The sequence below is a fragment of the Rhagoletis pomonella genome, unplaced genomic scaffold, assembly GCF_013731165.1.
Source record: "Rhagoletis pomonella isolate Grant_MI unplaced genomic scaffold, Rhpom_1.0 Rhpom_scaffold_04912, whole genome shotgun sequence".
Taxonomy (NCBI): domain Eukaryota; kingdom Metazoa; phylum Arthropoda; class Insecta; order Diptera; family Tephritidae; genus Rhagoletis; species Rhagoletis pomonella.
Window position 1 is genome coordinate 1 of NW_023463460.1, and position 13,854 is coordinate 13,854.

At 36.8% G+C, this 13,854-nt stretch overlaps 2 protein-coding genes across 2 annotated transcripts; both read left to right on the forward strand.

Annotated features, from left to right (window-relative positions):
- The first annotated feature begins 3,886 nt into the window (after nt 1–3,886).
- LOC118754915 (piggyBac transposable element-derived protein 3-like) lies at nt 3,887–5,468 on the forward strand. Its single transcript, XM_036489784.1, has 4 exons — nt 3,887–3,897; nt 4,184–4,443; nt 4,507–5,196; nt 5,266–5,468. Exons 1-4 carry the CDS (start codon nt 3,887–3,889, stop codon nt 5,466–5,468), a joined length of 1,164 nt encoding a protein of 387 aa, XP_036345677.1.
- A 2,769-nt stretch (nt 5,469–8,237) lies between these two features.
- Nucleotides 8,238–10,060, forward strand: LOC118754914 (the record flags this gene model as incomplete). Its single annotated transcript, XM_036489783.1, is given in 3 exon segments — nt 8,238–8,493; nt 8,610–8,887; nt 8,942–10,060. Coding segments are annotated over 3 exon segments (1,471 nt in total), but the record flags the coding sequence as incomplete, so codon positions are not given.
- Between the last annotated feature and the right edge of the window lie 3,794 nt (nt 10,061–13,854).

Here is a 13,854-nt window from a genome sequence, read left to right on the forward strand (position 1 = left end):
AAAAAAATGGTTATACTGGTCGATATCTTTACGAAAGTGCAGCATTTAACCCTTTAATGCAGAGTCTGTCATATATGAAACGCTTTTTAACCCTTTCAAGGCAGAGGCAAAATGGTTCTCAATATGTTTTCAACGTACTTTTTATTTATTTTTATTTTTGATTTATTTTTAATATTTTATTTTTATTTTATTTATTTTTTTTTATTATTATTTTACTATGAAAAAAAATTCTACGATTAATATCTACATCAACATGAGAAAAAGCACGTGCAAAAGCATATTGGTAACCTTTTTCCTCTGCCTTGAAAGGGTTAAAAAGCGTTTCATATATGACATACCCTGCATTAAAGGGTTAAATGCTGTATTCCATTGTCTCTTTTCTAAGCGAAGATACACGATTTTGAAAAAAAACTCGTGTTTTGCCTATAGTGCGTCGCCTGTGGTCATTCTTTCATATATGTATGTATGTGCCATTTTTACCGTTACATATTTTTTGTCTACTCGGTTGTTCCCTGGGAAATTTATTTAAATTAAAAAAATTAAATTACTACACCATTTTAATTAATAAGTGTGTAGTCCAGTTTTGTTTTGTAGAAGTTTCGTTAGTATACACTTCAGTTTTTACACGTTGAATATATCTGCATATTTATATATTTACGCGTATCTGTTTACATTTATTTACGTACAAGTCTTAACACACATTTTTTCAATTACTTCTTGTATTGTAATCGGCATATCATTATGTACCGCTAACATCGTTATACCATTCAGCCGCTCCTTAATTGTATAAAAAGAAGGTACAAATAAGATAGCATATTCAACAATTGAGTTGTCCACTTGCAAAGTGCGCTATGTAATTTTTTTTTAGATTTTTAGTTTTTGGTGGGTTTCATGTCCACTAACAGCAGAGTGAAAAATTTGTCTATATTGTGAAAAAAATAGCATGAAATGTAAACTACTCTTGCAAAAGTCGCTATAATACTTATTTATACACTTTCAAATGTCTCCTCTTCGTATGAACTTAGAAAACTGCAAGAAAACGTGGTAGTTTCGGTGCCTAGTGGAAGAGGTCGCAAAGAAGAAGCAAACCAATCTTCTTAGAGCAGAGAACGCGAAAAGCTAAAAAAAGCTAGCTATGTAAAACTTACTGTTTCAAAACATGCAATATTAAATTTTTAAATATAAAATTTGCAAATCTACAATACTGCAATTTTATTTTTTTAATGGTATTAGGCTCTTTTTTATCCAAGTTTTCAGGTAATAAAAAAGATACAGTTCGGATGTTACTTGTTGTCGTGGACGCTAAAATTCTCCATGCCAAACTAGTCATGCTTGTTCTACAGTAATTTTTTTCTGTAAAGTTCTATAAGAATGGGTTTTTTTTAATTAATTCGACTAAAAAATTGAGGAAGATGCTTCCTCCTGTGAAACGGCCATGCTTATTGCAAAAAATACCTGCAATACTAATCTCACCTCGTTCAGCAAACCGTGCACCGTGCCTAAAAAGGATCCACTCCGCCTTTATATTATCACTTGTGTAAGTATGAATGATAAATACATTTAAATATATGTACAAATACATTGCTATTTCGTGTCGTCGACTTGATTTCGCAACCAAATTAAAATACGTCGAACCCTAATAAAAGTAAAGTTGCACCTTTTCGATCTGTCTTTCTCCTAGTTTGCTAGCCATATACATATATGATTTATTTCGGAACGAATTTCCTTCATCCCTTTCAAGTTTGATTTTTACATATATGTATATACTAACGCTTACTTAAATACATACGTACACGTACATATATACCCAATCCCCAACTCTTTCCCTATTGCGCTGTACAAACAAAGGCGGTACAGTGTAACAAGAAAAGTAAAATAGCACAGTGGGATAAAATAAATAAACAAGCACGCATTAACATAAATAATTAATTTCGACATTTTTTACCGTACTCCATCCTTTCTATCTCACAATAATTATATATTCTTATAATGGAAAATCGCCCACAAACTCTATCCTTAAGTGCACTCTATAAAGATTTTATGTTTGAATGCCACATATTGGATTTATTTTGCCAAAGATGGTCTTCACGCTCAACAGCGAAACTCTCAGCGTCGCTGTTAAAGGTAAAATTGGACCTTTTGGATACAAATTGGGAAAGTATCATGGACTTCTTTAGACTTCTCCCGAGCCCGCACTTTACTGAATCTAGTTACTCCGCAAATCAAATGTATGAAACATGCTTCACGAAATATAAGATTTGCTCGAAGCTCTACCCCAAAATACAATAAAGGCATAGAATCCTCTGATGCTCTAAAATAAAATTACTCCCACCCTATATCTACCCCAAAATTTATCATTTATTTTTTATTTCCGGCCCGGAAGGGACTACCGCCAATAAAAACTCGGAATAGTCAGTTACTTGACGGAAGCATAAATTCAACTCTCAACTCCGCAGACGTTGAAGCCATTGCCAGCACTACTCTCTTACCCCAAATCATGGTTATGTAATAAAGACTACTCTATCAGCAGCAACCAAATTCTACGCCTGTCACCTATCTCGAGGACGGTACAAGACGAAGCGTTGTTGAATCCGGCGAGATTTCTCGGTTGTCACCTCATTCAACTGAATCAATCTCCTCTTCAGCAGTGCCAGTTCGCAGCCCGTTAAGGACTCTCATGAATTTACTTGTGCTTCAACCCCGAAGCCTTGCGATTCCCCGCAGTAATCACAGCGTCAACTTCGATGCAGCCCGACTCAGATGACCGCTTTGATTCCGTACATAGGTGGTCATTATCATCACAAGCCACATTCGCAGGAAAAGTCATCGTCAACCGGCTAATTGAGGACCAGTCTCACTTTCGCACATCCCAAAGTTGAGGTCACATGCTCCACTCTAAAGGCACGCCAACAGCAGAATGTTAATAGGAATATCTCAGTAACTAAAAATTTAGTGAATCACAAGCTATTTACCCTTCACTTAACGCAATAGCTCTCTCAAACGCACATTTAGTTCAATTTACTTCACTTATGTTTCCCAACTAATTAATTTTACGACTCTCTTTCACAGGCTAACTAAGATGTTTCGCAATTCCAGTCGTGTGTCTCCCCTCCTCTTTTACCAGGGATCTCGGGTCAGGCCTCCTGATGACCAAACAAGACAGCCTAACTACTACCTTGCCACGGCCCACACAACCAGAGCATGCAATTTGTTCGGTGCATCAGCGACTTATTTAGCTAAGCGTACCTGTAACTGGAAAATCCACAACAACTGCTGCATGTTTTTCCGGCACTGGCGGGCCGACATGTTGAGAACATGGGTTCAAATTTAATAAATTTCTAAACGATATTTTTTATTGTTGGAAAACTAAAACTTTCATAAATTCAATTTTAAAGTGTAATATCTAACTTAATAATAATAATAATAAATTGGCGCTTACACATATATTAGTGTTTGGCCGAGTTTCTCCGATTTGTGGCGTGCGCCTTGATGTTGTCACACAAAGCCGAGGGTCCTACAGTGTTACGCCGACTCCGAACGATGATTGTATTTTTATGAAAAGCTGCTTTTCATGACAGAAATACACTCGGAGGTTTGCCATTACCTCTAACTTAATACTACTTAATATTGCAACTTTGTACGTAATATCGTACGTTAACCCGAAATAACCCACGATTACCATATGGTAATGCAAAATATGCCGTTACTTTAACACGAATAAATCCAAAACGACATAACAAAACTACAAGAGAAAAACGTTATCTAATGCAAAATATTTGTTGCTTACCAAAAAATAAAGTTTCTGTTATTCTGAGTTCAATTAGCGAAGCTAACGCATGTCAAATTGAGGTGACAAAAAAAAAGTTAATAATTCCCGTTTTCCGATATGGCACGTCGGTAAGTATATGCATATAGCAATACGTTTTCAAGAAATTTTATTAATAATTACACTAGTCGGCAGCTAAGGAAATAAACTATGAAATGCGAATTTATTTTTGTACAAAAAAAGTGTTTTTGTATAATTTTTTTACATTTTACTCAAGTCGTTGCCATATGGTAATCGTGGGTCGCCTAGGGTACATGTTTTTTCGCATTTCATGTGATTTTCTGAGCTGGTTTGTAAATTTATCTAATATATTCATTTATATATTTTCTTGGTATTTTATAAATTTTACTGTTTCAGTGGTTTATCGTTGCAACAAATGCTTGATTACATTCAAGAGCTCGATGAAGCAGAAGACCAAAATCAACTAACAGATATACCAACTGCCATTTACATCGAACCTCCTGTAGATGGAAACATATCGGGCGAAGATGACGCTGAAGACGAATGTGGGGGCATCCCAGATAATGTTTGCCCGGCTCAGCTAAAAGGCGGCTGTGAAGTTGTAATGACTAGTGGACGACATTTACAAAATTTTGATGAAGAAGATGAAATTGGAGGCATGTTTGAAAACAATATTAGTTTACCAATCATTTTAATTTTTTAAGTCCTGAATTCTTCAGCTCCAAATATAAAAGATTTGCCCGTTATTGTGGTAGAAGACACATATCAAGGAATGGAGGAGCAACCGACAACATCCAATCGTGCAACATCACCAGACAGAAGGCGGTTACGTAAAGTGCGGCCAAAACCTTCAAATGTTGCATTGCCACCAGGGAATAAGGAAGCAACATTTGAATGGGTAAAGAATGATTCGCCATCTCTTATTCCCATTTTTCCAGTTGCAAATTACGAAGATTGTCGTAATTTACTACCACACCAACAATTTGAAAAATTTTTTGATGACACATTATTGGGACACATTTGCGAACAAAGTGCAGTATATGCGATCGAACAGAATGGACCAAACCCTAATATAACAGTCAGTGAGCTTCGAGCGTTTATCGGCATATTGATCATTACTGGCTACAATTATCACGCCAGTTACAGAAATTTGTGGAGTCAGGATGAAGACATTCGCAACAACCTTGTAAGTGATACCATGCGTCGGAATCGATTTCAAGATATTTTGCAAAGTCTTCACTTCGAAGACAATTCCAAGGCTTCTTCTAAAACCGGTGTAAATGCCGACAAAATGTGGAAATTGAGGCCCCTTACTGATCACTTGAAAGCAAAAATGATTAAACATTTTCATGCCGAACAAAATCTTTCTTTCGATGAAAGTATGATATCTTATTTTGGTAGACATGGATGTAAGTAATTCATAAAAGGGAAGCCGTTATGATTTGGCTACAAAGTGTGGTCTCTTTGCACTCCATCAGGCTACTTGGTGAACTTCGAAATTTACCAGGGAAAGAATCCTCGTTCGAATGTTGAGTATGAAGCCAAGTTTGGAAAATGCGCCGCCCCTTTGATCAATATGATCGATGATTTTCCTGATAGATTGAAATCGCTGCCACTTTCGTTTTACTTTGATAATCTGTTTACCAGTTATCCTTTGTTAGCGTATCTTATGCGGATATAATGCTACGGGAACAATCCGCGAAAATCGTATTCCAGCAAGCTGTCCACAGGTGCATAAAAAAAACTTCAAGTCAATGGAAAGAGGCTACTCGGAATCAATTGCGATGAGAAGCACTGGAATTCGATTGGTGAAATGAAAAGATAATAATGTTGTCTGCATGTTATCTACCAGCTTTGGTGAAAATCCGAAATCAATGGCACAGCGTTATTCGAAGGCAAGTGGAGCCAAAATAAATGTACCCCGCCCTTGTGCGATCACGGAATACAACAAATATATGTGCGGAGTAGACTGATTCGACCAAAATTTGGCCCAATACCGTATCGCATACAGAGGAAAAAAGTGGTGGTCTAGCATTTTTACCTGGCTGATAGATGCTTGTGTTCAAAATGCTTGGCAGCTTCATCGGAAAGCGCAGCCGTCACTGACTCAACTAGAATTTCGACGACAACTGGCAGTATACTACTGTAAACATTACGGTACAAAAGCCAAATCAAGTGGTCCGATGCCCTCCCACAGATATGCACAACAACCAGGTCGAGTTGAATACACTCTACGTTATGATCAGACTGGGCATTTTGTAGGTCCATCCAATCGTAGGCATTGTGCCGGTGAACGATGCAAAGTTAACGTACGGACAGCATGTATAAAATGCAACGTAGGACTTTGTTTAAAGTGTTTTGCCAATTACCATACCAAACCGTGATTTATTTCAGTTCTTTTTGTATTATCATAAATATATGTATATTTTTCTTACTTAATAAACATGTTTTAAAACAGCCAATTCTTGTGAATTAAAAAAAACATGTCAAAAAATCATTTTATCTTGAAGAAAAAACTTGTACCCTAGGCGACCCAGGGTTACCATATGGTAACGCTAGTTTTTCGCATTTTCCGGAAAAGTGGAACAATGTACCGAAAAATGGACTTCATATTCGTGCTCAGGAGGTCGAAATACATAAGTCTACATCTTTTCAGCGAAATATAAGACAAAAAAAGTTCTGGGAAATACCGGGTTAAGGTGACGAGTCGTTTTGGTTTTCGTACATGTAAGCGACGGTGCGGGGCGACCCGACCGCGCCAGCCTAAAGTCAGTATACTCGCGACCGCCACCATAATCATTTGCTTAACTGCAAATTCAGTCACTAAGGCAATTACCTACATTGAATTTCCCTTTACATATTTACAACGTTGTATACCCATATTGAAACGAGAATAAATCGGAACTTATCAGTATTATACATAAGAACATATATTAAAGCAACAAATCTTTGATTTATTTGATTGTTCGGTGCACCCTGCACCACATCCAAATCGGTAGGAGCTTAAACATAGTTTTTGCATTTTTCGAAAACATCGTTGTATTAGAAGGGAGCGCGGTTACAGTCCGATTTCGCCCATTTTCAGTATAAATCTTGGATAAAGAGCAATCTATATACCAAATAGTTATCGTATACACGGACAGACGGACAGACAGACAGACATGTCTTAATCGACTTCTCTTTTCATTCTGATAATTTATGTATACATTTGTCTATATCTATCTCAATTCGTTTTGGCTGTTACAAACAACCGTTATGTGAACAAAGTTATAATACCCTGTGCACAAGTGCGCTCGGGTATAAAGAATAAGTTACAGGTTACTTAACTATACATATGTACATTTGAGCACAGAACAACTCATACGACACAGCGAAGGTTAAACAAATTGACGTTCAAAAATTAATTAGGAAAAAAATTTAAGTTATATATGTACATATGTACAAATATACATATCGCTCATTTACTTCAATAGTGTCATAATCCAAAAAATATAAATTTTGGGTTGAGTATGCAGAATTACCGCTACGTCGTCTTCTATGTTGTGTAAAAATTTCATAGCTATATCGATTACCCCTTTCTCACCAGAACAAAATATGTGTTAATTTTTACTTTGGGAATATATCGACACCTGAGAAAACTCATAAAACTTTTCAAGAACGCCCTATTTCAGAATTTGATTGAAAAACGTCCTTTCTTAGAATTTGGTTGAAGAACGCCCTATCTCAGCTGCCGATTCAAAAAAGTCCTATCTCGGCACATTTTCTATGTATTTTCAACTAGGCAATAGGGCTTTCTTCAACCAAATTCTGAGATAGAGTGTTTTTCAATAAAATTCTGAAATAGGGCGTTCTTCAATCAAATTCTGGAGTAGGGCGTTCTTGACATTTTTTTTTGTGATAGGGCGTTTTCGAACTGGCTGCCGAGATAGGTCGGTCTTTCACTCAGGTGACGATATGTAAATTCAAAACTTTAAAGCCGTTTTTCTTGATATTTGCTTTTTTTGAGTTGTGACACTGTTGAGGTAAATGAGCTATATGTATAGGTAAATTTTGATTCAACGAAAATACTTACGTAAAGATGGTGTTGTTCAAGTTTCTTTTATTTAGTCCACTTCATATGGAGGCAGGGATAGTGTTCCATATACGAATAGCATTGACAAATAATAGCCTGCTGAGGCTGTATAATTATAAGAGGGTACTATCAAGTATATTATTCGGGCTGACTTATGGAAGAGATTATACCGTGCAACAAACGCGACCTTCACCCACAGATATGAACATATTGTGCTATTCCAAATACACAGCCCAGTATTGTACTGAAAATTCTGGGAGAAATAAATGTATTTATTTCTAAGAACTGCTAATATTTTCCCTTTTATATCGTTCTTTTTGTGGTGTAATATGTCTTATCAATTCCTCAAAATCCCAACTGTTTGCATTTTATTTCTAGTTCACCACTCGGGTTCAGCGAACTCTTTAACGAATTTCGATTACATGAAAACCTTAATTCATTGGACGAGATTCTTAATGCCATAATTGACGCCGATGGAATGTCATTTAACGACCTTAAACCAATTTACAAGGAATTTCTTCTCAAGTTAGCGGTCACTCTTACTAAAGACGAGCTCTTCCACAGATCAAAGAATATTATGCGTCGACAAAGGAAAAAAAAGTTGAGGCGACAAAATAGTTCTTCGATTCCGCAGGTGATTAGATAGTGCTTTCAAATAAATTGAAATTATATTTAGTAATAAGTGCGCATAATGGTAATCATATAATTACAGAAATTACGTATGTACATTGTCTTTGTTCTACATTTTAGAAAAAGTCGAAAACTGCAGTTTTCGGTACAAAAAACCTTAAAAAGGTTTTTCATTTGGGACAGTTTACATCTTGCCGTGGGAAGCCAATTAAACTTCACATAGATAAAAAAGTCGGATACAAAAATCGTTACATTAGTGAGACCACCACAAATCAGCCATCCGTTACCCAGCACCCAAACGAACAGCAGCAGACACGGGTAGCAACTAGTGGATCGGACGTGTCGGTGGTACGCAACGACAACACCCTCCGTGGCTTAAATAGAAACAGCAGCAGCGGGTACGTAGCAGGTACTACAAGTTACTTGTCAGATTACAATAATTGCAATTGCAGCTACGTCTCTTGTTCCGAGTGCAGCTATGACTCAGAATCATGTACGTGTACTTCAGCTGACAGATGTTACTGCAGTCTTAGAACAGATCACATCAACAACAGGCTCTGTCGGAAAAAAGATTCCAACGCGACTCTTTCAAAGCATTTAACTAACGTCGATAGGCATAATACATCTTGCCATTCCGGTATAGACAATAACCGATATTCGTTAATCTCGTGTAATTCAAATGAAAAATGCTATTGTTCTATGGTGGAACAAGGGGGACCGAGTGATTTGCCTGGTGCTGACGCAGCCATCTCACAGTCCGACAGCTCTTGGTGCGACACGGATAGTTGCGTTAGCACCAGCAAATGCTATTGCCCGCGGGAGAATCGAACAACAAGATCTGGGTCTGGAGAAATAAATCCTTCTAAAGCACACCAAGATAGCACTTCTGGCCGAACAGCTGCAGAAAAACTAGCTCTGGACTATGAACTCTTTACGATCAATGGCAATGGCAAATCTGTTCAGCCACACGAAGCTTTAAGTGTTAAAAAGAGCGTAGAGGCAGCTGCTATTTTTGCTGATGTAAAACTTAGCCAAACTACTGATATTAAGAGCATGTGTCCACAACCGTTTTTGAATCCTAAACCAAGCGAGGATACAAAAATATATTCCCATTGCGAAAAAAAACGCGATTCCTTAAGCATTGATCGTCGTCACAACGATCACAGTGCTTGGAACTTATCATCAAGCTCATCGCAAAAATGCCGTAGTGCTGACGATATATTGGGAAAATTGAGAACAAAGAAAGGAAATGCAAATCCAGAATCATTAAAAAGTACTCTTTCTAAAGGAAAGGCTAAGCAGATTGAACTGGAGATGGACGAAAGTGTTCACAATAATTATCCAGCTTTGAATGCCTCTTTGGAAGATACATTAGGGTACTTGCCATAAATTAAAGCTATGCCAAGTATACTACGTAGAAATATGTATACATACATATGTATAGTATATACTATTCCATATGCACATATATTTTTCGATTACGTACATACATAGCATGAGCATGTTAACAGCTTTTTTAGGTGTAATGACACTACGTATTAAAAAAAATAAAACACTGTTACGCCATATAACACACCTAGTTTTTGACTGAAAGATGTATAAGATTGCGTAGTGGTTAACAAAATTCAAATTGACGTTAAAGTAAAAAAAGTACAAGTCCGGACGAAACCCAAATTTATTACCCGGCGCATGTATTATATGTTTTGTTTTTCACACTTCAGTAAACTACATTGTAAGCAGGCCTGAGTGACGCCGACAGCGCAGTACCCTCGGGGTAACGTCGCAAGTTCTTATACACGAAGTTGACGGTGATAATTAAGCGAAAATTAATTATTGATTCATAATTGGAGTATTCACAACGGTGTCGTAAGTGTCGTATTGTTGTACGTCGTAAACTTTAAACAACTAAAAATATATCAAGGGGGTTTCAAAAGTCATATTATGAATTTTCACAGTGCTACAAAAAAAGTTCGTTGTGGTTTCAAGTCCTCTAAACATTTATTTTGGCTTTTAAACTTTACAACTTACAACAATACGATACCGCTGTGAATACCCCAAATGAATCGGTTAAAATTCAATACGCTAAATTAGGGGGAGTGAAATAACACAAACGGCAATAACGCAAATTTGTGTCATTTACCAATTGAATGTGAAATAACACATATTTGCTTTATTTCATTTCTCGTTGAGCAATAAGACCAACTTTTAAACTTAACAATTGAGTAATAAAGCAAAATGGTGCTTATAGGTAGTCACCCAGTTCCATTTGACAAAAAGTAGTACATGAACAAGTTAAAAGGACGGATTTGTAAGTATACAATTTTGAAAGTGCCCAGCGTCGCAGCGGTCCGCGTTCGCGTGCCGCCCCGTGCCACGCTGCGCTGAGTTCGAGGTCGCGCTCGCGTCCCACGCCCTTCTCCCCACCTTTTGCAATTATGTACTGCGGCATTATAACCGTTTAGAAAAAAAAAATTATAAAATAACACTAATTCACTTCTGAAACTACTTTTTAATGTCCAAGTAATGGGAATTATTGAGTATGGTGTTATTGCATGCATCCCACCCATGTGGAAGTTACCAGGTGCCACTGCCCTATTTGAAAACTTGCCTATAAAATGTGACTATAAGGCAGCCGAATGTCAGCAAATAAAGCGACAAGGCCGTTTTATTACTTCATCTGTTTATTGCGACATCATCCCATGCAAACATTTTAAGGTTTTCCAGCAACGGTTTTAACATATTAAGAAGCATGCAGATAAAATTCATACAAAAGCGCTATGTTCAATATGGCGAGCATTATTAAAGACGATGCTGTCCCTATATTTTGTTAGACTTTTCATAAGTAAAAATATTTTGTGAATATTACTTTCTTCATATGAACTATATCACATTTTTTTTAATTCAAGGCCTATCAAACAGGTTTGGTTTGCCTGTATTTTGTTGTTGCTTCTGGTATCGAAAGTGTCAAAAACTGCTCTGATTTTTTTCTTCTACATCAAAGCGTGCCATGTGAAATACAAAAAAGATAAAAATTTAAATTGAAAAAATGAAAATTGTTGCAACTCGCTTTTTTAGTAAATTGTTTTGCTTCTCGAAGCATTGATCCACCCTGTGCCAGGCCCAGTAATCAGCGGTTGTGCTGCTGAGTTGGGCGAGCGTTCCAAAAGCTGTTATTCCATCGCTGGTTTTGTATGGAAAAAGGTTTCACATGCAAATAGATTTTAACAATTTCGAATTTTTGTGAGAAGAAATTAAAAATAGACATTTCCGAGAACAAATAATTTGAAAAAAAAAATCAAATCAGTTGCTATGCTGATACAACCTGTTCAATGTGCCTTGGTTTAATTGTATTTTTGGAATAATCAATGTTCTTTTTTCCTCTGCCAGTAAACTGTGTTTTTACAAATAGTATAAACTAGCAGAGCACCCGACGTCGTTCGGGGTAAACAAATCAAAATAAAAAACAGTAATATAAATATTCAGTTCAGTATAATTTAAAGGAGACAAACTATTTTCTTTGTTTACATTAAGGCATCCTTATGAGCCATACTTTTAGCTTTATCGTGCTTTAACTAATATATATTGATAATCACTTGTACTACAAATCTTGTTCCATTATTAATATTAGGTGGATTAAGGTAACGATCAAATTTCTAAATTAAAATTATTCTACTACGGCACATTCTGTTTAGCTGCCTATTCGATTAGCTGTTTTAGTATAGCTGCACTTTCTGGTAGAATGCTTAATTCGGAAGTTTTATTCATTATGAATGAACCTTTTTCGTTTAACAGCATCGCGGGATTAAAAAACGATTTAATCAAAGTCACAAACTTTAGGTCATCACTGCTGTGATTTCTACCGCGCCTCAAAGCTTGCCGCTCAAAAAATATGCCGCTTCAATTCAATTTTTTAAATTTTTGTGTATTTTTCTAGCACTCAAAATCGAATTTTTTTGTGACACATTTCTCGGCGCACTTGAAATCACAACAGTTATGAGCTAAGTTTTGGGACTCTGTTAGAATAGAGGGGCTGGTATAAATTTTGAGCATCGTTTTGCAGTTCGCTGGTATATCGTTTTGCGGTCTGCAGGGGAGTCGTTTTTGCGGTCTGCAGGGGAGTCGTTTTTGCGACCCGCCCGAACTTATGCGCCGCTAGCAGCCGGTTAGTTTGCGTTTGTACTTCATGCTGTAAGCATCGCATGCGCGAGCTGTTTTGCTGAATACACACGTACAGATACAAAAATATTGCGCTTCCCTGTGGGGAAAATCTCTAATTCTGAGCTGGTGCGCCTGTAGTACGTTTAGACCCTGCACTGGTTCGAGATAAATCTCTTTTGCATACAAACAACTGGCGAATTTAACATGGCGATGTCCTAGGAAGTGTCAATTGCCCCCGCTGCATCCCTTTTTCGATAGTTCCGAACTAGTTCTAAATTCTATAGTTCCGAACCAGTTTTAAAATCGCCAGACGAAAGAAAAAAGTATCATGATTTTTCCATCTTTTCTGTTCTTCCGTGGGCGATTTTACATTATTTTCAAAGAAACTTTTTTTCTATTTCAAATAAAATTTGTTTGAATGATTGTAAGAAATGTACGTTTACATACCTTTTGCTGTAGCTGACTTTGCAGAGGTGCTCGCTGTTATTGGTTAGATTCCAGACGGTTCCAAGATGTTAATATGTGAACACAAAGTTTTGTTTTGTATTACCAAACTATGAAATAGCATCTGCGAAGTGCAGAATAAAAGTGCATTTGATCGAAAAAGCCGCCAAACACATATCTATGTAAATTAAACAAGCCCCCGCTGCATTACTTTTCGATAGTTTCGAACTAGTTCTAAATTCGACAGATAAGATCTAGTTCGTTCTGCGTCCGTTTTTCTATAATTCCGAACCAGTTCTAAATTCGTCACTTTAGATATAGATTTCTTATGAAAAAAGAGAAATAAAAAAGTGTTTTTAAGAGTCCCACATTTCGCTGATTTTGAACTGGTGGGGATCTACTTACTATCGGACTGGTTCGTTTTTGGCGATAAAGATCTAGTACGGAACTAGAAATTTTATTCACCAGTCCGCGGTTTCCCTGCAGGGTTGTATTGGGAGCTCTGCCAACGCTGTGCACCACTGGCTTACAACATACATGTTTACATATGGATGTTTGCGGGTACATAAGTATGTACGAATTAGGGATGTTAATTTTTCGGCTTTTTCCGATCCCGGGATTTACGGGATGGCGTTGTCACAATCCCGTGATTTAGATATTCATTACTCTTCAACAATTTGAATTGAAAAAATTGCTTCTATATTGTTTGAGAAGCTCCCTACCATGAAATAAATAATAAATAAATGGGTTTGAAACCATGGTA

Bases quoted from the DNA above. Each gene is read 5' to 3' on its own strand.
- LOC118754915 (XM_036489784.1), top strand. The intron at 4,444-4,506 runs GCATGTTTGAAA...TGAATTCTTCAG, and splicing joins TGAAGAAGATGAAATTGGAG to CTCCAAATATAAAAGATTTG. The intron at 5,197-5,265 runs GTAAGTAATTCA...GCACTCCATCAG, and splicing joins TTATTTTGGTAGACATGGAT to GCTACTTGGTGAACTTCGAA.